We start from the raw sequence: 26,617 nt of genomic DNA, 5'->3' as shown, positions 1-26,617 counted from the left end.
TTACTGCTCTATAGCAAAGCTGTTGTTGTTGTTCAGTCCCTCAGTCGTATCTGACTCTTTGCAACACCATGAACTGACACGCCAGGCTTCCCTGTCCTTCACTATCTCCTGGGGCTTGCTCAAACTCATGTCCATTGAGTCATTGATGCCATCCAACCATCTCATCCTCTGTCACCCCCTTCTCCTCCTGCCCTCAATCTTTCCCAGCATCAGGGTCTTTTCCAATGAGTCGGCTCTTTGCATCAGGTGGCTAAAGTATTGGAGCTTCAGCTTCAGCATCAGTCCTTCCAATAAATATTCAGGACTGATTTCCTTAGGATTGACCATTTTGATCTCTTTGCTGTCCAAGGGACTCTCCAGAGTCTTCTCCACCACAGTTTGAAAGCATCAGTTCATCGGCGCTCAGCCTTCCTTATGGTCCAGCTCTCACATCTGTACATGACTACTGGAAAAAACCATTGCTTTGGCTAGACAGACCTTTGTCAGCAAAGTGATGTCTCTGGTTTTTTAATACACTGTCTAGGTTTATGATAGCTTTTCTTGCAAGGAGCACGTGTATTTTAATTTCATGGCTGCAGTCACCATCCACCGTGATTTTGGAGCTCAGGAAAATAAAGTCTCTCACTGTTTCTGTTGTTTCCTTATCTATTTGCCATGAAGTGATGGGACCAGATGCCATAATTAGTTTTTTGAATGATGAGTTTTAAGCCAGCTTTTCCACTCTTCCTATTTCACCTTCATCAAGAGGCTCTTTAGTTCCTCTTCACTTTCTGCCATTAGGGTGGTGTCATCTGCATATCTGAGGTTATTGATACTTCTCCCTGAAATCTTGATCGCAGCTTGTGATTTCATCAAGCCTTGTATTTCACATGATGTACTCTGCATATACGTTAAATAAGCAGGGTGACAATATACAATCTTTCCAATTTTTAACCAGTCCATTGTTCCATGTCCAGTTCTAACTATTGCTTCTTGATCTGCATACAGGTTTCTCAAGAGGCAGGTCAGGTGGTCTGGTATTCCCATCGCTTGAAGAATTTTCCACAGTTTGTTGTGATCCACACAGTCAAAGGGTTTAGCATAGTCAGTGAAGCAGATGTTTTTCTGGAATTTCCTTGCTTTTTCTATGATCCAGTATATGTTGGCAATTTGATCTCTGGTTCCTTTGCATTTTCTAAATCCAGCTTGTATATCTGGAAGTTCTTGGTTCATATACTGTTGAAGTCTAGCTTGAAGGATTTTGAGCATTACCTTGCTAGCACATGAAATGAGCACAATTGTGCAGTAGTTTAAACATTCTTTGGCATCGCCCTTCCTTGGGATTGGAATGAATGACTTTTTCCAGTCCTGTGGCCACTGCTGAGTTTTCCTACTTTGCTGGTATATTGAGTGCAACACTTTAACAGCATTCATCTTTTAGGATATGACATTGCTCAGCTGGAATTCCATTTTATCCACTAGCTTTGTTCATAGTAATGCTTCCTAAGGCCCACTTGACTTTGGACTCCAGAATGTCTGACTTTAGGTGAGTGATCACACCATTGTGGTTATCTAAGTCATTAAGACCTTTTTTGTACAGTTCTGTGTATTCTTGCCACCTCTTCTTAATACGTTCTGCTTCTGTTAAGTCCATACTGATTCTGTCCTTCATTGTGCCCATCTTTGCATGAAATGTTTCCTTGGTATCTCTAATTTTCTTGACGAGATCTCTAGTCTTTTCCATTCTATTGTTTTCCTCTGTTTCTTTGCATTGATCACTTAAGAAGGCTTTCCCATCTCCCCTTGCTATTGTTTGGAACTCTGCATTCAGATGGGTTTATCTTTCCTCTTCTCCTTTGCCTTTCATTTCTCTTCTTTTCTCAGCTGTTTGTAAAGCCTCCTCAGGCAACCATTTTGCCCTGTTGCACTTATTTTTCTTGGGGATGGTTTTGGTCAACACCTCCTGTACAGTGTTATGAACCTCTATCCATAGTTCTTGAGGCACTCTATCAGATGTAATCCCTTGAATCTATTTGTCACTTCTAATATATAATCATAAGGGATTTGATTTGGGTCATACCTGAATGGTTTTCCCTACTTTCTTTAAGTCTGAATTTTGCAATAAGGAGGTCATGATCTGAGCCACAGTCAGCTCCTGGTCTTATTTTTGTTGACTGTATAGAGCTTCTCCATCTTTGGCTGCAAAGAATATGATCAGTCTGATTTCGGTGTTGACCATCTGGTGATGTCCATGTATAAAGTCGTCTCTTGTATTGTTGGAAGAGTGTTTGCCATGACCAGTGTGTTCTCTTGGCAAAATTCTGTTAGACTTTGACCTGCTTCATTTTGTACTCTAAGGCCAAACTTGCCTGTTACTCCAGGTATCTCTTGACTTCTTGCTTTTCCATTCCAGTCTCCTATGATGAAAAGGACATCTTCTCTTTGGTGTTAGTTCTAGAAGGTCTTGTAGGTCTTTACAGAACCATTCAATTTCTTCTTCATCTTCTTCTATGGGGCATATACTTGGATTACTGTGATGTTGAATGATTTGCCTTGGAAACAAACCGAAATCATTCTATCATTTTTGAGACTGCACCCAAGTACTGAATTTTGGACGATTTTGTAGACTATGAGGACTACTCCATTTCTTCTAAGAGATTCTTTCCCACAGTAGTAGTAAATACTAGTAGATACTAGTAGATAATATGTTTATCTGAATTAAATTCACCTATTCCTGTCCATTTTATTTCACTGATTTCTAAAATGTTGATGATTCTTTCCCACAGTAGTAGTAGATAATAGTAAATACTAGTAGATAATATGGTTTTCTGAATTAAATTCACCCATTCCTGTCCATTTTATTTCACTGATTTCTAAAATGTTGATGTTCACTTTTGCCATCTCCTATTTGACCACTTCCAATTTACGTTGATTCATGGACCTAACATTCCAGATTCCTATGCAATATTGTTCTTTACAGCATTGGACTTTACTTTGACCACCAGGCACATCCACAACTGAGCATTGTTTCCGCTTTGGCTCAGCCTCTTTATTCCTTTTGTAACTCTTTTCTCTGCTCTTCTCTAGCAGCATACTGATCTGGGGGTGGGGGTGGGGTTCATCTTTCAGTTTCATATCTTTTTTCCTTTTTATGCTATTCATGGGGTTCTTAAGACAAGAATGCTGAAGTGGTTTGCTATTCCCTTCTCCAGTGTACCAGTATAGCAAAGTGACTCAGTTATATTCTTTTTCATTACAGTTTATCACAGGATAGTGAATATAATTTCTTGTGCTGTACAGTAGAACCCTGTTGTTTAAAGACCATTTTAGTAGTGACAAAATTGGGGGAAATATGTGTTTTTTTAAGATTCTGAGGTTGCACTGACATTTTCCAAATTTATCTAGTTGTTTTGCTTTATAATACAGGGTCATGTTGGCCATTAAGAATTTCTTATGTTGACCTATTCTAACACCAGGAATTTTTATTCCTTGACTTTCCATTCTCTGCTTTACTGTAATGATGCCAATAATGGTGTTTTAGTTATCTTCAAAAAGTTTTGGTGGACACAGCGAGTAACCTAGTCCTGTCTGATTAATAAACTAGCTACCCTTTGTTAAGGGCCTGACTTCATACTCTGGAGCTAGACTGCCTGAGTTCCAGTGTTAGCTCTGTCACTTACTAGTTGTGTGGTCTTGAGCAAGTTACTTAACTGCTCTGTGCCTTAGTTTGCTCATTTGTAAATGGGAGTCCTCTGCACAGAGTTGTTAGGAAGACTAAATTAGTTAATACTAAGTGATTATAAAAGTACATGGCTCCCAGTAAATGCCACGTGTTTACTGTTTCTTCAATAGCTAGGTCCCAGGGACTCCTTCTATTGTCAGTTGATCTACATATCCTCTTTGTCCTTCTCTTCCTCCTCCTTTTAAATAAAGAATGTAGATTATTTTGGTCCCTGAATTCTTCGTACGTACTTACTGGTGCAGAAACTCATTAGATTTTGCAACCCCTTCCCCCACCAGATTCTTAGAAGTTTGGCTAGCCTGGCCCCATCAGACTAGGTTTTTATCAGCTGATTCAAAAATCTCCCTGATGGAAAAATATGCCCATTCTATTTTCTTTTTTTTTTCCCAAATATATTTTTATTCACTCATCTCTTGAAGAAGAAATACCCCATCCCTTATTTCCAATATATTGTACTTTATTTGCGTAGTTGCTCAGCTGTGTCTGACTCTTTGTAAGCCATTGACTGTAGCCTGCCAGGTTCCTCTGTCCATGGGATTTTTCAGGCAAGGATACTGAAGTGGGTTGCCATTTCCTTCTGCAGGGGATCTTCCAGACTCAGGGATTGAACTTGTGTCTTCTGTATTGCAGGCGATTCTTTACCAACTGAGAAACTTTTATTAAAGTTATGAGCATCTGGCTTCATAAGGTTCATCAGCTTTCTGAAACTGAACAGATCCCATTTCATTTTTCTCTGCTGAAAATCCTAAACTTACATTCCAACTCCAAAGTCAGAGGAAAGGAGTCAGATGTCTTGGTTTTGTCCATCCTGCATTTAACGTGTGTTGTGTGGTACATAAACCTCTCAACGTGTCTGCTGTGCATTCCTGGGTCAATTATGAATTTTCCTGTGTGACGCTGGGGCAGCAGCACCAGGCACCACGTGCAGGTTTTATTGGACGTGCATTCTTGTTTAGAGCTTGGGCTGCAGCTCCAGCTGCTCCCTCCCTGGGACCTCGGGAGCCGGGGAAGGAGGTGGCTGCCATTCATCTGTGACATAATTTTCCAAAAATGCCAAGAGGTGCCATACCAGGTCCTTCCTTTCTGGAAGGCGCACAGCCTTCCAAGTTCCTGGGTGGTCTGCATTTCACAGCTCAACACAAGGTGGTAGTATTTGAGAGTAGGAAAACCCTGGAATGTGAGTCTCAGTCCTAGGAGCAATCTCTTCTGCAGCCCACACCAGGCAGTCAGCTGTGGCTGCTCTTTAGTCAGAGTCTGTGAGGCTCAGAGCAGAGGGTGTTTGCTTTCCTGTATCAAGACCTACCTTTTAAAATTATTGTTTTTTAAATATTTCTGTCATCCTGCTCTAATTTTCCTCCTGTTGCCCATATTCAGGCTCTCATCATCCTTTTTTAGGTCCTGTCAACCTTGTATTAATTCATACAAGTAAAGCAGCTTTCTAAAGTGTATGGTGACAGATGTTAACTAGACATCCTGCCGTGATCATTTTATAGGGTGTACAAACACCAAATCATATGTTGGATACCTGAAACCAATAGAATATTGTATGGCAATTAAGCCTCCATTTTAAAGAAAGTATGTAATTTAATGAGTGTTGACGGTTGTATGTACCTGTGAAAGCACCACTGCAGACAGGGTGCAGAACGTTTCCATCACTCTCAAGATCTATTTCCCTTTGCAGTCCATCTCCCTCCCTATTCCCCACCAGGCAACCAGAGATCATTTTTTGGCCTTGTTTGCATTTTATATAAATAGAATTATATAGTTGTGTGCTCTTTCATGTCTAGTTAGCTTCCTTCACTCAGTGTAATGATTTGAGATATATGCATCTTATATGCATTCTTTTTTTGTGGCAGGATATTTTTTATTGTATTAAGATACCACACTTTATTTCTCCATTCCTTATTGATACACATTTGGGTTGTTTCCAATTTGGGGCTATTGTGAGTAAAGCTGCTGGGAACATTACTGTACAAGTCATTATGTGAACTTAGGGTTTATTCTTTTTTAAAAGTAATTATTTTAAATGAAGCAAAGATGAATATTTTTAATGATGAAAGGTACAATTAACAAAAAAGATAGACATCATAAACTATTAGACACCTTAACAACAAAGAAACAGGCACATAAAGCAAAAATCAGAAGAAATATAAGGGAAAAGAAAAAATATATAATCATAGTGAGATACTAGCATTTCTCTGAGAATATTTTATCAAGTACAGAAAAAATAAGAATAGGGGCATCCTGAATGATGTCATTAATGATTTAAATATAATAGATTTCTATTAATTAATTTATATTAATCATATCCTACATAAATATATTTGAAATTTTATATCTCATATGTTATTAGCTGTCCATAGGACATTTAGAAAAACTGGCAAAAAGATAAACATTACTAAATTTCAAAAAGTTTACTAAATTTCTTTTTTGTGTATGTGATTCAGTTATACATATACACATGTTATTTTTGAAATTATTTTCCATTTTAGATTATTATAAGATATTGACTATAGCTCCCTGTGCTATACAGTAAACCTTTGTTGCTTGTTGCATATCTATTTTTTAAAATTAGAAATCTAGCATTCTATTCACACTAAGTCAAACAAGTGGAATCTAAATGTCATAAATTTTTTAGTTAGGAAAAATTTCATAAGTTTTCTAAAATATAGATTATATATATGCATACAAAAGCTTTTCTACTACACTTGATAAAGACTTGAGAAAGAACATTAAAAAAAAAGAGATGGAGAAATTGGGAAACATAAACTAAATGAAATGGGGCACTGAATATGGAATAGAAAAAGTGAAACAAACTAGATAAAAGTAGAAGATCCTCATATACTCCAGTTATTTTTAAACATGGCTGCTCATTAGAAACACATCTGGAGCGCCAGCAAAAACAGAAAGCAATACCTGGGCATTTGTATTTTTCAAAAAATTCCAAAATACTTCTCATATGCATATGGATTTTTAAAGTGATTACAGGTTTTTCTATTAAATGGTAGTTCTGGTGATACAGAATTCTGTAATTTTTCTGCTGATCAATCATAATACAATGGTACTGAGTAATAGTTACATAATCACAATAGTGAAATATGTTTATCAGTTTTCACAATCAATAACAAGGCAAAAAATAAAAGATAATTACAACTGGAAGCCATAATGGGAACATGATTAACCTAACAATATAAAATAACTACATACAATTTGGGGGGTCAAGCAGAGTGATGTGGTAAGTGAAAGTGCATACATGCATATGTTTTCATCCTCTCAGCCAGTCTATGTCTTTTGGTTGGTGTATTTAATCCATTTACATTTAAGGTAATTATCCATATGTATAATCCTATTACCAGGTAAGTATCCATATGTATAATCATATTACCATTTTCTTAATTGCTTTGGGTTTATTTTCTGTAGGTAGGGCTTTTATGTTCTCTTGTTTTAGGCCTAGAGAAGTTCCCTTAGCTTATGTTGTAAAGCTGGTTTGGTGGTGCTGAATTCTCTTTAATTTTCTCTTGTCTGGAAAGCTTTTGATTTCTCCATCAAATCTGAAGGACAGTCTTGTTGGGTGGAGTATTCTTGGTTGTAGGGTCTTCCCTTTCATCACTTTAAATATATCGTGCCATTGCCTTCTGGCTTGTAGAGTTTCTGTTGAGAAATCAGCTGATAGCCTGATGGGAGTTCCTTTCTATGTTGTCATTTTTCCCTTGTTACTTTTAATATTTTATGTCTTTAATTTTTGTCAGTTTGATTACTGTGTGTCTCAGTGTGTTCCTCTTTGCATTTATCTTGCCTGGGACTCTGTGCTTCCTGGACTTGGTTGATTATTTCCTTTCCCATGTTTGGGAAGTTTTCAGATATTATCTCTTCAAATATTTTCTCAGGTCCTTTTTCTCTCTCTTTTCCTTCTGGGTCCCCTATAATGCTCACGTTCATGCATTTAATGTTGTCCCAGAGGTCTCTTAGGCTGTCTTCTTTTCCTTCTTTTTTCTATATCCTGTTCTGTGGCAGTGATTTCCACCATTCTGTCCTCCAGGTAATTTATCCATGCTTCTGCCTCAGTTATCCTGCTGTAGATTCCTTCTAGTGTATTATTGATCTCTGTTTGTTTGTTCTTTCATTCTTCTAGGTCTTTGGTAAGCATTTTTTGCATCACCTCAATCTTTGCCTCCATTCTTTTTCTGAGATCCTGAATCAACTTCACTATCATTATTCTGGAGTTTTACCTTGTCCCTCATCTGGGATATAACTTTGTGCCTTTCCACGCTGATTAACTTTCTGTAATGTGGTTTGGTTTTAGTTGCTGTGGGATTGTGGTTCTTCTTGCTTCTTCTGTCTACCCTCTCTGATGGAGGAGGCTAAGAGGCTTTTGTAAGCTTCCTGAAGGGAAGGACTGGTGGTGGGAAGAACTAGGTCTTGCTCAGTAAAGCTTTAATCCAATTATCTGCTGATGGATGGGGTTGTGCTCCCTCCCTGGTAACTTTTTGGCCTAAGGCAACCCAGCCCTCGGGTCTGTGGGCTCTATGGTCAGGTTAGTGGTGGCCACCAAGAAGGTCTACACCAAAGGCGACCTTCCTAGACAGCTGCTGCCAGTCCATGCACCTCCCGCCGCCCCCATCCCTCTGGGGAGCCCCTGCCAACCTCCACCTCCACAGCGGGCCTTCTAACACCACCAGGTGGTTTTGGTCCAGTTTCCTGTGGAGTCACTTCTCCTTCCTCTGAGTCTTGGTGCATGCAAGGTTTTGTTTTCACCCTCCAAGACTGGAGTCTCTGGTCTCCCAGTCCTGTGGAAATTTTGTAATCAAATCCCACTGGCCTTCAAAGTCAGATTCCCTGGGGATTCCCAGTCCCTTTGTCAGGTCTCCAGGCTGGGAAGCCTGACGTGGGGTTCCAAACCTTCACAACAGTGGGAGAACTTCTTTGGTGTTATTGTTCTCCAGTTTGTGGGTCACCCACCCAGAGGGTATGGGATTTGATTTTATCATAATTGTGCCCCCCTACCATCTAGTTGCGACTTCTTCTTTGCCTTTGGATGTGGGTATCTTTTTTTGGTAGGTTTAGGCGTCTTTCTGTTGATGCTTGTTCAATAGCTAGTTGTGATTCTGGTGCTCTTGCAGGAGACGGGCGCAAATCCTTTCACTCTGCCATCTTGAACTTGAAGCCCGGGTTTATTCTTGTTGAGTGAATTTCTAGTAATGGAATGGCTTGGATGTATGGTAATAAATATCTAACTTTTTAAGAAACCATCTGTTTATCAAAGGAGTTTACTTTCCCACCAGAAGTTGGACTGTTCCAGTTTCTCTGCATCCTCACCCTTGATACTGTCAGTCTTTTTAATGTAGCCATTCTGGAAGGTATGTGGTGACATCTCATTATGGTGGTATTTCCATGGTCACCAGTGATGCTGAGCATGTTTTAAGTGCTTATTAGCCATTTGTATATATTATTTTTTGAAGTGTTTGTTCAGATCTTTGGCCCATTATTTTATTGAGTTTTACTTTTCTTTTTTATTGTGTTAAGGGTTCTTTATGTATTCTGGATACCAGTTCTTTGTCAGATATATGTATTGTGAACATTTTCTCCCACTTCATGACCTCCTTTTTCATTTTCTTAATGATACTTTTTGGTATCCATTTTTATTTTTGGTAAAGTTATATCCTAAGAAATCTTTGTCTACTACAAGGTCACAGAGATTTTCTCCAATGATTTCTTCTAAAAATGATAGGTGTTTTGCTTTTAAATTTAGTTTTAAGATACATTTGGAGTTAATTTTTGTATTTTGTGTGAAGTAAGGATTGATATATATTTTTTTCACCATAGATACCCTATTGTTTCCTTTAAATGCCTCTTTATTCTGATATTGATCATTTGTCCCCTTCCACCCTTCTTTGATCAATCTAGCTAGAGTGTTATTAATTTTGCTGTTTTTTTTTTTTTTTTTTTACTAAAATAGCTTTTGGCTTTGTGGATAGAGAATATTATCTGTTTTCTGTTTTACTGAGGCTTTTTGCTCTGATAGTCATTATTCTCTTCCTTCTAATTATTTTGGTATTATTTTGCTCTTCTTTTTCTAGCTTCTTGAGGTAGACCTTAGGTCCATGATTTTAGACCTTGCTTCTTTTTTAATATATGCTTTTAAATCTATGAATGTCCTGTCCCAGCTCTGCTTCACTTGCAACCTAAAAGCTTTAATAAGATGTATTTTCATTATCATCCAGTTCAAAATATTTTCTAATTTCCTTTGAGACTCTTCTTTGACTTACCAATTATTTAGAAGTGTGTTGTTCAGCTTCCAAATATTTGTGGTATTCTTAGATATCTTATTGTTTTTTATTTCTGATTTAATTGTTATGGTCCTAGAACATGCTTTGTATGGTTTTCATTCTTTTAAATTCAGTTTGACTTGTTTTATGGCTCAGCATATTGTTTCTCTTGGTTGAGTATTATAAAAAAAATACATATTCTGCTGTTTTTGTGTATGTTCTATAAATATCAATTAGATTTAGGTTGTTGATAATATTGTCTGGGTTATTTATGATTTTCCTGGTTTTTGTATAACTGTTCTCTTAGTTGCTCAGAGGCGGTATTAAAGTCCCTTGCTATGGTTTCAGACTGTCTATTTAATTTTGTTTTTTACTTCATATATTTTAAAGCTCTCTTATTAGGTACATACACACTTTTGACTGTTGTGTTTTGGCATGAATTGATCTCCTTATTATGAAATACTGGTCACTACCTTTGTTCATACTCTTTGTCTTAAAGTCTCTTTTATCTGGTATTATAATTTCTGCACTCTTTATTGTTTGCATGGTATATTTTTTCCACCCACTTATTTTTAACTGATCTTTGTTATTTAAAGTACATCTCCTATAGACAATGTATAGTTAGGTTTTGTTTCTTTATACATTCTGATATTCTTATACTGAAGTGTACAGTCCATTGACATTTAATTTTTATTGATATGGTTGGATTTAGTTCTGCCATTGTTTGTTTTCTATTTAGTCCCTCTGGTTTATTTGCTGGTTTTGTTCCCTTCTCTTGTCTTTTTTTGGACTGTTTCAAAATTTTTTAGAATTCCATTTTAATTCATCCATTCATCAATTGGCATTGTGTCTTTGAGTAGTTGCTCTAGGTACTATAGTATACATCATTAAGTGTTCACAGTCTACTTATAGGTAGCAGTGTATCACTTAATATAAAATGTAGAAATCTTGCAATGATAAGGTCGATTAACCCTTCCCCCTGCTGTCTGAGTTACCTTATGTATTGTATCTGTATAGTATTATAAACCCACAGTATATTGCTAGAAGTTTTAAGTCGTGTGTATTTTGGAGAAATTAAGAGGAAATCATTGTCTTTTATGTTTACTCATGCAGTATTTATTTCTGATATTCTTCACTCATTCCTGAAAAATCTGATTTTCTGATACCTCTCTTCAGGGTGAAGAATTTTTATGTAGCATTTTGTGTAGTATAGACCAGATGGGGACAGATGCACTTAGTTTTTCTTATTTGAAAATAAGGTCTGTAATTCACCTTCATTATGGAAATACATAGAGTTCTAGGTTGACAGTTTCCTTCATTAGTATTCAGTCTCTTCTGGTTTTCATAGTTTTTGATGAGCAACCTTTGGTAATTCAGATTATTGTTTCCCTATATATAACAAGATGACTTTCAAGATTTTTCTTTGTGTTTTTCAGTAGTTTGACTGTGATATGCCAAGGTAGGTTTATCTTTGAATTTGTTGTCTGAGTTTGATGAGATTCTTGAATTTATATAAATTTATGTCTCTTACCAAATATGGGAAAATTTCAGCCATTCTTTGTTTTCTCCAAGAACCTGGAGATGTACTACCCCCCACCCTACTGCCCCCCCACATTAGTTCTTTGAATATTGTTTCTGCTCCAGTTTCTTCTTTCCTTCTGTGATTCCAGTGTCCCTATGTTAGGCTTTTAAAAATTGTCTCACATTCCATGAAGTTTCATTATTTTCAGCATTATCTTATCTTGATTGAATGACTTCTGTTAATGTGTCTTCAAGTTTACTGACTCCTTCCTTTGGCATATCCATTCTTTTCTTAGGGCAATCTAGTGATTAATCTAATTTCAGGCATTGTGTTTTTCTGTTCAAAAGTTACCATTTGTTTTCTATTTATATTTTCTATTTCTGTTTTTTTGTTTTTCCTTCTTCATCAGTGATGTGCAGGAAAATAGACTTGTAATTGCTTGAAGGTAAAGAATCTGGTTAGACCCAACTGCATCCTGCCATGCTATGGTGTGTGATGGGTTAGGTGTCAGTTCAGTTCTTTAAGCCTTGGCTTCATACTTCTTTCACTTTGCTCCACATGTACATGGTTCAGGGGTCTACTGGAGACTGCAACTGAGTTTATACACAGAATATAGAATTTCAGTCTTTTCTGACCCTTCCATTTTGGCTTCCCTCTCACTCTTGGTAACCCTTCTATTCCATAGACTCCTACTGGTTTTTTTTCCTACCAGACAGATGATCTTTCTACCTAATTTTTACTGTGTTTGTGCCGCCTCCACTATGACTATTCTGCTCTTGGGCAAAGCTGCAAACAGAAACAAAAGAATCACAGAGAACCCAGGCAGTGCTTGTCATCTGCTCCACGTTTTACCTCCTGTCTAAAACTTACCTGCCCTTCAGTCTCTGAAGACCTCAGCTGTTGTTCGTCTTCTGTCCAAGGTTGATAGCTATTCTTTGCAGGAGTCTCTATTTTTGTAATTATTTATTTAAATGGGATGATGATTACTTTGCAATATTGAGATGGTTTTTGTCATACTCAACATGAGTCGGCCACAGGTGTACATGTGTCCCCCACCCTGGACCCTCCCTCCCTCCCCTCCCTCTGGGTTTCCCGGAGCACTGGCTGCGGGTGCCCCGCTTCATGCTCCAAACTGGCGCCGGCGATCTGCCTCACATGTGGTGATGTACACGTTTCAGTGCTGTTCTCTCAAACCATCCCACCCTCGTCTTTCCCCACAGAATCCAAAAGTCTGTTCTGTACTTCTGTGTCTCTTTTGCTGCCCTGCATGTAGGATAGTCATTACCGTCTTTCTAAATTTCACATATATGTGTTAATATACAGTATTTGTGTTTCTCTTTCTGACTTACTTCACTCTGTATAATAGACTCCAGGTTCATCCACCTCGTTAGAACTGACTCAAATGCATTCCTTTTTATAGCTGAGTAATATTCCATTGTGTATATGTACCACAACTTCCTTATCCATTCAACTGCCGATGGACATTTAGGTTGCTTCCATGTCCTTGCTATTGTAAATAGTGCTGCAATGAGCATTGGGGTATATGAGTCTCTTTCAGTTCTGGTTTCCTTGGGGTACATGCCCAGCAGTGGGATTGCTGGGTCATATGGCAGTTTTATTCCCAGTTTTTTTAAGGAACCTCCACACTGTTCTCCATAGTGGCTGTACCAGTTTGCACTCCCACCAACAATGTGAGAGGGTTCCCTTTTCTCCACACCTTCTCCAGCATTTATTGTTCGTAGACTTTGATGACGGCCATTCTGACCAGCATGAGATGATTCCTCATTGTGATGTTGATTTGCATTTCTCTAATGAGAGAAACCCAAGTAAGATGGTAGGTGTTGCTAGAGGGCATCAGAGGGCAGACACACTAAAACCATAATCACAGAAAACTAGCCAATCTGATCACAGGACCACAGTCTTGTCTAACTCAATGAAACTAAGCCATGTCATGTGGGGCCCACCTAAGACAGTCGGGTCATAGTGGAGAGGTCTGACAGAATGTGGTCCACTGGAGAAGGGAATGGCAAACCAGTATTCTTGCCTTGAGAACCCCATGAACAGTATGAGAAGGCAAAATGATAGGATACTGAAAGAGAAACTCCCCAGGTCGGAGGGTGCCCAATATGCTACTGGAGATCAGTGGAGAAATAACTCCAGAAAGAATGAAGGGATGGAGCCAAAGCAAAAACAATACACAGTGGTGGATGGGACTGGTGATAGAAGCAAGGTCCGATGCTGTAAAGAGCAATATTGCATAGGGACCTGGAATGTTAGGTCCATGAATCAAGGCAAATTGGAAGTGGTCAAACAGGAGATGGCAAGAGTGAATGTCGACATTCTAGGAATCAGTGAACTAAAATGAACTGGAATGGGTGAATTTAACTTGGATGACCATTATCTACTACTGTGGGCAGGAATCCCTTAGAAGAAATGGAGTAGCCATCATAGTCAACAAGAGAGTCTGAAATGCAGTACTTGGATGCAATCTCAAAAACGACAGAATGACCTCTGTTCGTTTCCAAGGCAAACCATTCAATATCATGATAATCCAAGCCTATGCCCCAACCAGTAATGCTGAAGAGGCCAAAGTTGAACAGTTCTATGAAGACCTACAAAACCTTTTAGAACTAACACCCAAAAAAGATGTCCTTTTCATTATAGGGGACTGGAATGCAAAAGTAGGAGTCAATAAACACCTGGAGTAACAGGCAAATTTGGCCTTGGAGTACAGAATGAAGCAGGGCAAAGGCTAATAGAGTTTTGCCAAGAGAACGCACTGGTCAAAGCAAACACCCTCTTCCAACAACACAAGAGAAGACTCTACACATGGACATCACTAGATGGCCAACACTGGAATCAGATTGATTATATTCTTTGCAGCCAAAGATGGAGAAGCTCTATACAGTCAGCAAAAACAAGACCTGGAGCTGACCGTGGCTCAGATCATGAACTCCTTATTGCCAAATTCAGACTTAAACTGAAGAGAGTAGGGATAACCACTAGACCATTCAGGTATGACCTAAATCAAATCCCTTATGAATATACAGTGGAAGTGAGAAATAGATTTAAGGGACTAGATCTGATAGACAGAGAGCCTGATGTACTATGGACGGAGGTTCGTGACATTGTACAGGAGACAGGGATCAAGACCATCCCCATGGAAAAGAAATGCAAAAAGACAAAATGGTTGTCTGAGGAGGCCTTACAAATAGCTGTGAAATGAAGAGAAGCAAAAAGCAAAGGAGAAAAGGAAAGATATTCCCATTTGAATGCAGAGTTCCAGAGAATAGCCAGGAGAGATAAGAAAGCCATCCTCAGAGATCAATGCAAAGAAATAGAGGAAAAGAACAGAATGGGAAAGACTAGAGATCTCTTCAAGAAAATTAGAGATACCAAGGGAACATTTCATGCAAAAATGGGTTCAATAAAGGATAGAAATGCTATGGACCTAACAGAAGCAGAAGATATTAAGAAGAGGTGGCAAGAATACACAGAAGAACTCTACAAAAAAGATCTTCATGACCCAGATAATCACAATGGTGTGATCACACACCTAGAGCCAGACATCCTGGAATGTGAAGTCAAGTGGGCCTTAGAAAGCATCACTATGAACAAAGCTAGTGGATGTGATGGAATTCCAGTTGAGCAATTTCAAATCCTGAAAGATGATGCTATGAAAGTGCTGCACTCAATATGCCAACAAATTTGGAAAACTCAGCAGTGGCCACAGGACTGGAAAAGGTCAGTTTTCATTCCAATCCCTAAGAAAGGCAATCCCAAGGAATGCTCAAACTACCGCACAATTGCACTCATCTCACATGCTAGTAAAGTAATGCTCAAAATTCTCCAAGCCAGGCTTCAGCAATACATGAACCGAGAACTTCCAAATGTTCAAGCTGGTTTTAGAAAAGGCAGAGGAACCAGAGATCAAATTGCCAATATCTGCTGGATCATCAAAAAAGCAAGAGAGTTCCAAAAAAATCATCTATTTCTGCTTTATTGACTACGTCAAAGCCTTCGACTGTGTGGATCACAATAAACTGTGGAAAATTCTGAAGGAGATAGGAATACCAGACCACCTGACCTGCCTCTTGAGAAACCTGTATGCAGGTCAGGAAGCAACAGTTAGAACTGGACATGGAACAACAGACTGGTTCCAAATAGGAAAAGGAGTACGTCAAGGCTGTATGTTGTCACCCTGCTTATTTAACTTATATGCAGAGTACATCATGAGAAACCCTGGGCTGGAAGAAGCACAAGCTGGAATCAAGATTGCCAGGAGAAATATCAATAACCTCAGATATGTAGATGACACCACCCTTATGGCAGAAAGTGAAGAGGAACTCAAAAGCCTCTTGATGAAAGTGAAAGAGAGTGAAAAAGTTGGCTTAAAGCTCAACATTCAGAAAACTAAGATCATGGCATCTGGTCCCATCACCTCATGGGAAATAGATGGGGAGACAGTAGAAACAGTGTCAGATTTTATTTTTTGGGGCTCCAAAATCACTGCAGATGGTGACTGCAGCCATGAAATTAAAAGACGCTTACTCCTTGGAAGGAAAGTTATGACCAACCTAGACAGCATATTAAAAAGCAGAGACATTACTTTGCCAACAAAGGTCCGTCTGGTCAAGGCTATGGTTTTTCCAGTGGTCATGTGTGGATGTGAGAGTTGGACTATAAAGAAAGCTGAGCACTGAAAAATTGATGCTTTTGAACTGTGGTGTTGGAGAAGACTCTTGAGAGTCCCTTGGACTGCAAGGAAATCCAACCAGTCCATCCTGAAGGAGATAAGTCCTGTGTGTTCATTGGAAGGACTGATGCTGAAGCTGAAACTCCAATACTTTGGCCACCTGATGCGAAGAGTTGACTCATTGGAAAAGCCCTGATGCTGGGAGGGATTGAGGGCAAGAGAAGGGGACGACAGAGGATGAGATGGCTGGATGGCATCACCAACTCGATGGGCGTGAGTCTGAGTCAACTCCGGGAGTTTGTGATGGATAGGGAGGGCTGGCGTGCTGCGATTCATGGGGTCGCAAAGAGTTGGACACAACTGACCAACTGAACTGAACTGAATAATGAGTAATGTTGAGCTTCTTTTCATGTGTTTATTAGCCATCTATATGTCTTCTTTGGAGAAATGTCTGTTTAGTTCTTTTGCCCACTTTTTGATTGGGTTGTTTTTCTGGTATTGAGCTGTATGAGCTGCTTGTATATTTTGGAGATTAATTCTTTGTCAGTTGCTTCATTTGCTATTATTTTCTCCCATTCTGAAGGCTATCTTTTTACCTGGCTTGTAGTTTCCTTCATTGTGCAAAAGCTTTTAAATTTAATTAGGTCCATTTGTTTATTTTCATTTTTATTTCCATTACTCTGGGAAGTGGGTCATAGAGGATCTTGCTGTAATTTATGTCAGAGAGTGTTCTGCCTATATTTTCTTCTAAGAGTTTTATAGTTTCTGGTTTTACATTTAGATGTTTAATTCATTTTGAGTTTAATTTTGTGTATGGTGTTAAAAAGTGTTCTAGTTTCATTCTTTTACAAGTGGTTGACCAGTTTTCCCAGCCCCACTTATTGAAGAGACTGTCTTTTTCTCCATTGTTTATTTTTGAGGAGGCTCTATTTAACTGCTTCCTCCTATATACTGGAAGTGTGGCTCTCACTCTACCTAGAAAATTGCAGTGACCTCCTTGACTGATCTTCCTTCCCTATAGTTTTATTTCCTCCCAATACAGTTTTCACTTGGAGCCAAGAATTGAAGTAAAATTTGAGTTTGGTCTTATGGGCCTGGGTGTAGAGGCTTGGTGGTGGCACACACAGCCCTTCATAACTAACTCCTCTATACCTGTATACTACAGTCAGGTTCCTGTTCTCAACCTAGTATTCTTCCATAATTCTGGATTACTCATTCCTTTTATTTCCCTTACTCTCTGTCCCTTGCATAACTCCAGAAAATCTTCACAGACAATTCAGTCCTCCATTTTGAGTTAGACATCCCCTCTGAAGTGCCCCCATGATATTTTCTGGGTCCCTCTGACATGAGACTTAGGAGTTTGTTCTGTTGTTTTCTGCTTAGATGTCTATACCCCCAAAAGACTGAACTCCTCAAAGGTTACAAATTATGCCCTATTTCTTTAGCTGCCAACTTCCTCCCCTCAATTGATTTTACATACTACCTGATTCCCAGCAGATACTCGAGTTTTTTTTTTTTAACTAATAGTATTACATTTTTAAAAGTTAAAGATTTTCATATCAGTGCTTCAGTGAATAGCTGATTCAGGGTTTGAACCCCGGTCTCCTGCACTGCAGATTCTTTACCATCTGAGCCACCAGGGAAGTTTGATTTGTACAAGAATTCCTTTGAAACAGAACAAAAGACTTAGGACTACAAGTCCAGTACTCACCGTATACCAGTTGGGGTGCGTGTGCTAACCTTGCCTTTATGCCCCCTACTACAGGTACTCAGCATTTTACTGAATCCTCATGATTACAGTCTACACTGAGAAAGAATGAGACAGTGAGATTGTTGATTGTTAATGGGCAGGCCTCTCTTTCTGTATGAATGGGAGAGTTCAGATATTGTTGGGAAGCTGTGTGTGTGTGTAGCCAACACCATTCTCCCAGAGCACCAGGTGACGGATGCCAAGCCCACAGATCAGTCATGGTTTGTCAGCAGCTAGGGAACCTGGAGCGCATTCTCTTCCTTTACACCATTTCCCATTTATCAGAAGGGATTCCTAGACCTTTACATCCTGCAGAACGTGAGTCTGCACCAGAGCTGCTGCTTTGCACCTTGGTATCACCCATCCAGAGCAGGAGCTCTTTCAGAACAAATGAGCTTCTGTTTCCAAACAACTTTTCAACTTTCATGTGTTGTTGAGTGTCTTAGAATACAGTGCCTTAGCTTCAGCATCAGCTTAGAAAAGACAAATGCTTAATTTTTTCTGGTTATGCAAATAAAACACTCATTTCTTGGTGGCTCAGTTGGTAAAGAACCTGCCTGCAATGCAGATCTGGGTTTGATCCCTGGGTCAGGAAGATCTCCTGGAGAAAGGCATGGCAACCCACTCCAGTATTCTTGCCTGGAAAAGAGTCCTATGGACAGAGGAACCACAAGTTACAGTCCATAGTGTCACAAAAAGTTGGACATGACTGAGTGACTAACACACTTTCAAAGGCATTTATACATTTATTTAATACATATTTATCTTGCATATACTACATACTGTGTTCTGAGGAATACAGTCAGGAACATAGTTATGGTTATTGCCTAATGAAAATTTAGTCTAAGCATTACAGAAAATACATAGAACTTTAAAAATGAAATAAAAAAAATCTCTATATACAGAGATAACCACTGTCTGAATTTTTTTAAAGGTGTGTCTTTCTGTCCTTTGAGTTTTAGGCTGCAGCACTTCATCTGTTTTCATTTCAATATCCTCAACTCTCTTGCTCCTTTGTCCTTCATTTCCCCCACGGGGCAAATTTCCAATTCCTGAGCATCTGATCATCAACCTATGTAATGTTTGGCTCTGGCCTGGAAAAAAAAAAAACTATTTCAGAATGCTAATTTTAATCCCAAGGAGCTTGTTCTACTTTATATGTTTGAGATGCTGAATTTTCCACACCTACAAAATACTAATTATTAAGTTACAGAGGTATTTCCCTCTAAATTAAGTTAATAGACTTAAACTCATTTTATAGTTTAATGAGGGAGTTTTAAAACATGAGCTGTACCTTATTTATAATTACAAAAAAAGTGATAAATATCTAAAGGTCATCAGTAAGAGACTAGTTAAATAATGTGGATCCATACAATGGAATGCTATGAATCCATTAAAATAGTCTGTTGACATAAAAAGAAAACTAATAAACACGGAAAGAGTCACAACACATTGTTGAGTGGGCGAAAAGCAGCAAATAATGGTAAAGAGTAGGATATTTTGTTTGTTTCCATTCAGGTAAAATTGGATACATATGTATGTCCATGCGCGTAAAGCTATCTGTAAGGATTCAGTCAATGTATTCCTTCAATTCCTACTGTATAAGAGGCACTTAAAAATATACCATGATAGATGTCTGTATCTAGGGGAAAATCCGGATAATACATATAAATTGTATCATATGTATTTGTGGGGGAACACATTTGCTTTACTAACAGCCCTTTTCCCCCTCATCTCTAGAATAATGAACTACAAAGCAGGTTGGACTATTTAATAGAAACCCAGTCCAAGACTGAAGTGGAAACCAGAGAGGTTGGAGTGGGCTGTGATCTTCTACCCAGGTATTTAAGAATTTCCTATTGTTCCAAATCAAATTCCCCTTTGACTCAAGAAAATAGTTTCACTGTGCTGTTATTCCTGGAATTGCATTCTTTCTATCAAAAGTATTTCTGCAAGGAGAAGTGGTGGCTGCTGAGAGGTCTGGCTGGTTTCTGTGGAGTGGGGAGACTGTGTGGAGGCCTAGGGCATGCATGGCCCAGAAGAGACCTGGGGAAGCCACTGCACAGAGAAGATGGGCCCCATCAGCAAGTGTGTGCATTTGGTCCTGCATCTATTCATTTATTTGTTCATTCGGCACACATCTGTTAAGTACCTCCCCTGTGCCAGACAGTGATGATAAGGAGAGGAATTAGACTGGGTTCCTGCCCCAGAGTGCAGGCTGCAAGAGAAATCAGGTGTACAGGCAGACATTCTCAACGGTGTGAGAGGGCCCCGTGAGGTGCTTTAGTAACAGAGTAGGGAGACTCTAAACCCTGCTGCTCCCTAGTACTGTAACAGTGTTGTCATGCACTAGGCCAGATTCACAAATACATCATCTTTTCAGTCATAAGCAGATAAACAGGAACTATAGCCTGGTTTGTTCAGCTGCATTTCTGAGCTAGAGGACTGAGCCATGTGTTATTAAGCTGCTCACAAGCCCAGTACCTGGGTCTCTCCCTAGTCAGTTTAGCCCCTGTGACCCAGCAACCCACCCCGTGTCTCCAGGTGCTCAAAACTGTGCTTGGCTCCAAGACGACAGAAAACAAGCGCATACCAAGGGCACCGATGGGCCATGGCTTGTGATTCGGGTAACCAGAGTCACGAAGCGCCACCCTCTGTGTGCAGGATGGCGTACTCTTGTATGGTTAGGGGCTTGTGTGTGTGTGTGTGGTAGACACGAGTAGGTCAGGAAAATGTAGATTCCTGGCCTTGAATGGTTACATCCATGGGAAACGGGAATGAGCTGATCGCCAAGCTGGGCTGTAGAAGACCCAGCTCTCGTCCTCAGGGTTAGGAGCTGCGGGACATGTTCAGGCTGGACTCCTTATTAGCTGGGGCCTCTGTTTCCTGACCTGGTAAGTCAGTGAATTGACCAGGTGACTTCTCAGCGCTAACCAGTTCTCACACTGTAGAACAATGTCTCATATCCCTGTTTATTCATTACTGATGTTGTCTTTTTTGTTCATTAAAATGAGATACTAGCCATTCTCAAAATACTTACCAAAAGCAGGATTAAGCTCTTTTATTTATTTTTTTGAGATAAGTCCCATTTACGTTGCTTGCTTTTTGGTAAAAACAAGGCAATATTTTTCATTCTGATACCATTAACAGAAAATGTTTAAAAAAGAAGGAAAAACAATGTATAAACAGACTCCAGGTCTCATCAATGCAGGGGATAAAGTACTTGATAAAAATAGGACCCAAAAGAATGATTGATCATACCCAGGGACAACTGTTAAAATATAAATACTTTGGCTATTTTCCTCTTTTTTTTATTTTTCAAGAACCAAGTGGCTTAGTCCCCTCTAATTGCCCACATAATAAATCTTATTTGGTTAAGACGGGTACAAAACTATGTCTGAAACCAATAAATTGTTTGTTTTCTAATTCCCACATTTTGGCCTAAAACAGGGTTTTCAATTTGTATGCTGAGGGATAGCCTGAAGCAAACTTTTATGGCTAAGTTATGAAACCACAAAGCGGTGTTCATAATGGAAGTGCTGACAGACCCTTAACTTATGGCCACGCTGAACTTGGAAGCCACTTCAGTATCTAAAAGCAGCTTTTCCATAAATGTAACATTTGGTTTCCCCCAGGATCCATCTTAGCACTTTAACTACCTGGGGCAATCAGCAGAGGAAATGAAAACTGCGTCTCCCCATTTCCGAAAAGGCAGGGTAATCTTTCATTCTCTCTCTCACAAGTATTTATGAAGTGCCTACTATGTGAGAGGCGCCGTGCACGGCTGGGGGGCGAGGCGCACGGCCTCTTGAGAGGTGAGGCGGGGCCGGGGTTCCCACCTGTGCTTTTTGGAACTGTGTGCTCTGTGCTTGGGCTCCAGGAGGGGCTTCGGGGTGGGGGCGACGAGGTAAGCAAGGAGCTGGCCTGTTGGGACTGTTCCCCCTCACAGAAAAAAAACCAACCCGAGAAACTCAGTGTTTAGTGTGTTTTATATGTTAGATTCCAAGTAAGACTTTGCTTGAATAAAGAGCTCTGTGGTCACAATCAAATGAGAACCCCAGCCCCAGATCTAATCTCCCTGTTTTATAGATACCAAAACTGAGGCCCAGAGAGAGACGGGGATTTCCTAGAAGCCACAGAGCCAGGATTTGAACCATACCTCTGGGAGTCCTGGTGTGGTACATTTGTAGTTTTAAAATGCTCAGTAGAGATTGCTAAATTGTGTTACATATGTTCTAAAAGAATCCCTGGTTCTCACTTAGGACTTCAAACTGGCATCTAACTAATAAAAGATTCCATGGTGTGTTCAAGAATATTTTAAAAACAGGCTCTCCAACTATCTTAGATCCGTAAAAAGTAATGAATTAAGCCTGTTACGCAGGTGAGTTCTGTTCTTCCTTCTGGGTCTTCTGCCATACCCTCCAGCTGGGAAGGTTCAGGCTGTGGGGGCCCTTGCCCAGCCAGCTGAGCACAGCCCTGCACCAGTTACTCAGCCTCCGTTAATCCTCTGTGATTTCATCCTTACAGTGGGAATGACAGTATCAAATCATATTGGACTGTTACGAGGATTAAATGAAAACATGTATGTAAAGAATTTAGCATGGTAACTGCAGTTAAGAACTTAATAAATAGCTAGTATTCCTATAATCTAAATCAAAACTTGATTTTACATATGAGACACTGTATCAAGTATTTTTTTAACATTTTATTGGAGTATAGTTGGTTTACAATGCTGTGTAACTTTCAGGTACAGCAAAGTGATTCAGTCATACATGTGTTCATTCTTTTTCAATTCTTTTCTCATATAGGCGATCACAGGATATTGAATAGAGCTCCCCGTGCTATATAGTAGGGCTCTGTTGGTTATCTGTGTGATACATAGCAGTGTCCGTGTGTCACCCGAGCTCCTGGTTTACCCTCTCCCTGGTGCTCCTCCTCTGGGAACTCTTAAGTTGTTGATGTAAGTCTGCTGCTGTTCTGTCAACAAGTGTGTGTGTTAGTTGCTCAGTTGTGTCTGACTCTTTGCAACCTCATGGACTGTAGCCTGCCAGGATCCTCTGTCCATGGAATTCTCCTGGCAAGACTACTAGAGTGGACTGCCATTCTCTTCTCCAAAATAAGTTTGTATCACCTTTTAAAAATGAGATTCCACATATGAGTGATATTTTTCTCTTACTTCACTTACTATGATAATTTCTAGGTCCATCCATGTTGCTGCAAATGGCATTATTTTGTTCTTTTTTATGGCTGAATAAATATTCTGTTGTAAATATGTACCACATCTTTATCCATTCATCTGTTAATAGACATTGAGGCTGTTTCCATGTTTTGGCTATTGTGAATAGTGCTGCTATGAACATCGGGGTGCATGTCTTTTTGGATTAGAGTTTTGTCTAGATATATGCCCAGGAGTGGCACTGCTAGATCATATGGTAATTCTCTTCTCAGTTTTCTGGGGAATCTCTGCTTTCCATCAGGGATGCACTAACTTACATTTGCACTGACAAGGTAGGAGGGTTCTGTTTCTCAGCATCCTCTCCAGCATTTGTTGTTTGTTGACTTTTTAATGATGGCTGTTCTAATTGGTGAGTTGGTACCTCATGGTAGTTTTGGTTTGCATTTCTCTAATAATGAGCGATGTTGAGCATCTTTTCATATGCCTCCTGGCCATCTGTATTTCTTCTTCTTTGGAGAAACGTCTATTATGGTTTTCTGCCCATCTTTTTGATTGGGTTGGTTGGTTGACAGCTTATTCGAGTGGCTTGTGCTCCAGTATGTGTTGCAGTTTTCAGCTGTCAATGGTTTGGTATCAGTGGTTTACACTGGACACCGTGTAGAACTCTGGAAGCCCCAGTGGTTGATGAGCTCTTTGGTCAGCTGTGTTATCAGGTGTTGTGGTGTGCCCCAGGCCCTGAGAACAAAGCCTGTGCTGCTGTGGAGCTGTGTGGCGCCTGCAGCCCGTTTCTCCCTAAACCTGCAGGTTTCACATGCTGTGCTACTGCTAACAGCATTTGGTGGCTAAGAATCTGCCTGCCAAGCAGGAAACCAGCTTTGATCCCCGGGTAGGGAAGATCTCCTGCAGTAGGAAACTGCAACCAGCTCCAATACTCTTGCCTGGGAAATTTCATGGACAGAGGAGCCTGGCGGGCTACAGCCCCTCGGGGTTGCGAAGAGTGAAACACAACTGACTTAACAATTAGAGCTGCTCAGGGAGCATAGAAAAAATATAGCAGCTCTAATTGGAGGTCACTTGACTATCAAAATCTTCCCCTAGGTAAGGAAACCGAGATTTGAAGAGCTTAGGTAGCTCACACCTCTCTTGCGTACAAGTCCTCACTCCTGGCTGCCTACTGGCACCACTTCATCTTCATACCCACCCTATCCATAGCTGAGCACATTTTTTTCCATCAAAGTCAGATCCTCTAATTGTGGTTAAGAGCAATGGCTTGGAAATCAGCCCTGGGTTTGGGTCCTGGATCTGCCTCTGGGTAGATCTATAACTTTGGACTAATGCCTAACCTCTTTGAATCTCAGTTTCCTTACCTAGGGGAAGATTTTGATAGTAATTCCTACTGAAACTTGCTAAGATGATTCAGATATAAAGTGTCCAGTGTATATAGCCATGTTTGCATATTTCTGCTGATGCCATCACCACAGTCCCAGTTGCCGTAAGTTCAGTGTTCTGCACTCACCTTTGAGCTTTGCACGTGGACTCACTCACTGGAGCGGGGCTGGCTTTTTCCTTCGTGACTTGCTCCATACTCTCTACTCCCACTTCCCCAGCCTCCAGGTTTTCTCCTTCTCAAATTCGTCTCCTCCTTTGTCTCATCTTTGTGTTGCATAGATTTCTGGAAAGCAAGGAGAGAGGGAAGGGTTCAAAGGCATTCACCATGATGCCAGGGGCTTCTGAACGCCTAATTAAAGGCAAAACTCACGAGTCAGATTTCAGAAGTTGGCTATATATTAATTAAGGCCATTGAGAGCAATTTTAGGTCAGCTAGCCTTCAAAGAGAAAAGTGGAAAACAAAGTACCAAAAGAAAAGACTTCACTCCTTTGTCCCTCAGTGAAACTCAGTCTCCAGTAAACCCATAAATTATGTCTTAATAGGTACATTTTAATGAAAAATATTCCTTGCAGTCATAAGTTCCCGGTGCATAGTAAGTACTTTAAAATGCCTACATTTTCATATTTCTGTTGTAGAAACCAGAACACAAAGTAGCTTTTTGTCAAGGCATTATTTGCTGACTCTGCTTTTGTTTGCCCCAGGGAACTGCCCCTTTATGGATTAATAAAAGGTTAACAATAGCCTTAATATGTTAAAGAAAATGGCTGAATTTTCATTCTGTGGTTGAAATTATGTGTTCTTGACTTGAAATTCTGTTGTTTCTTAGTGATCAACTAAAAAAACTCACCTCACTTCTTTTTGAAAGGTTGAGATATGAAAGCCTGTTTCTGAAACCCAGAGGGTTCACCTTTATAAATATTTCTGAACTTTATGGGCCTTTAGGATAGTGTCACCAGAGACTATTTCTGTTCTGTGGAATTTTCACAGGAGTCGGCAAGAATTGCCATCTGGCTCAGGCCCCTGGCACTCCACTAGACTGCCTGCTCGGGTCACTGGGGACTCCTGAACTGCTCTGTCTTGTGGATTCCTCTCTGTAGCAGGTGACGGTGAAACTGTTACCGCTCGTTCCTCAAAATCCATCGTCCTCTGGTTCCCTTCGTCATTCATCTGTGTAGTGGCAGTTCTGTGTCTGGCCTGAGTGAGCTGCTAAGGTCATGAAGATAAGCAAGATGTGGTTTTCACACTTCACGAAATTACAGCTAGCAGAGGATGTGCAGACCAGCAGGTGCAGTGAGATGCTTCCAGGAGTGTCACAAACCTCTGTGACAGTCATTTTCAAGGGGAGGAGAGTGTGGGAAAGACATTGAATCTCCTGGGGAGAGTTATGTGAAGATTAACATCCCCCACACCCTTCAGAAGCCTTTCTAATACACCTTATTAAGAAGTTGTCTCCCAACCATAGTTGAAAATCACCGCACAGTAATAGGTGTGTGTTGTCGTCGTCGTCGTTGTTCAGTCACTTAGTTGTATCTGACTCTTTGCAACCCCATGGACTGTAGCACGCCAGGTTCCTCTGTGCATGGGATTTCCCAGCAGGGATACTGGAGTGGGTTGCCATTTCCTTCTCCAGGGGATCTTCCCAATGCAGGGATCGAACCTGTGTCTCCTGCATTGCAGGTAGATTCTTTACTGCTGGGCCACCTGGGTAGCTGTATATAGTTTTAAAACTTTTTTCTTCCGATGATTTATTAGCAACTCTCAAGCAATACAGTATTATTATCTATAGTTGCTATGCTGTACATGACATCCTCATGACTGGAAGTGTGTACCTTTTGACCCCCTTCACCCATTTCGCCCATCCCCCAACCCCTTCCTCTGGCAATCATCCATCTTTTCTCAGTATCTGTGTTTTTTTTTTTTTAAACATATGAATAAGATACTTTGTCTGGCTTATTTCACTTACCCTAATGTCCTCAAGGTCCATCCATGTTTTGCAAATGGCAAGGTATTACTCTCCTGCATTGGCAGGTGGATTCTTCACCACTGCACCACCACGGAAGCCCAATGGGAGGTGTCACTGATGGGCAAATTTAGCA

General features: G+C 40.0%; 1 protein-coding gene and 1 long non-coding RNA gene across 9 annotated transcripts in view; one reads left to right on the top strand and one right to left on the bottom strand.

Moving 5' to 3' along the window:
• MYZAP (myocardial zonula adherens protein) overlaps positions 1-26,617 on the top strand; it is a 128,069-nt gene that overhangs the window by 87,371 nt on the left and 14,081 nt on the right. For 2 of the 3 annotated variants that reach the window (XM_070469230.1, XM_020906157.2), the window contains exon 12: positions 19,696-19,796. The exons of the other annotated variant lie outside the window; for it this stretch is intronic. In XM_070469230.1, coding sequence (XP_070325331.1) covers positions 19,696-19,796 — 101 coding nt within the window. The remainder of the gene's footprint in view (positions 1-19,695; positions 19,797-26,617) is intronic. 3 annotated transcript variants of the gene reach the window in all.
• The window catches only part of LOC110145737 (uncharacterized), a 38,111-nt gene continuing 30,165 nt past the window's right edge, over positions 18,672-26,617 (bottom strand). For 4 of the 6 annotated variants that reach the window (XR_011488270.1, XR_011488268.1, XR_011488271.1 and 1 more), the window contains 2 exons: positions 24,648-26,598; positions 18,672-19,049 (listed from right to left, as the gene is read on the bottom strand). This is a non-coding gene — a long non-coding RNA (uncharacterized lncRNA). The remainder of the gene's footprint in view (positions 19,050-24,647; positions 26,599-26,617) is intronic. The other 2 variants (XR_011488272.1, XR_011488269.1) reach the window with 2 other exon arrangements.

This window comes from Odocoileus virginianus, chromosome 6 (assembly GCF_023699985.2).
Source record: "Odocoileus virginianus isolate 20LAN1187 ecotype Illinois chromosome 6, Ovbor_1.2, whole genome shotgun sequence".
Lineage (NCBI taxonomy): Eukaryota > Metazoa > Chordata > Mammalia > Artiodactyla > Cervidae > Odocoileus > Odocoileus virginianus.
Note: the sequence above shows the minus strand (reverse complement) of the source record. Positions and strands in the feature narration are given on the sequence as shown.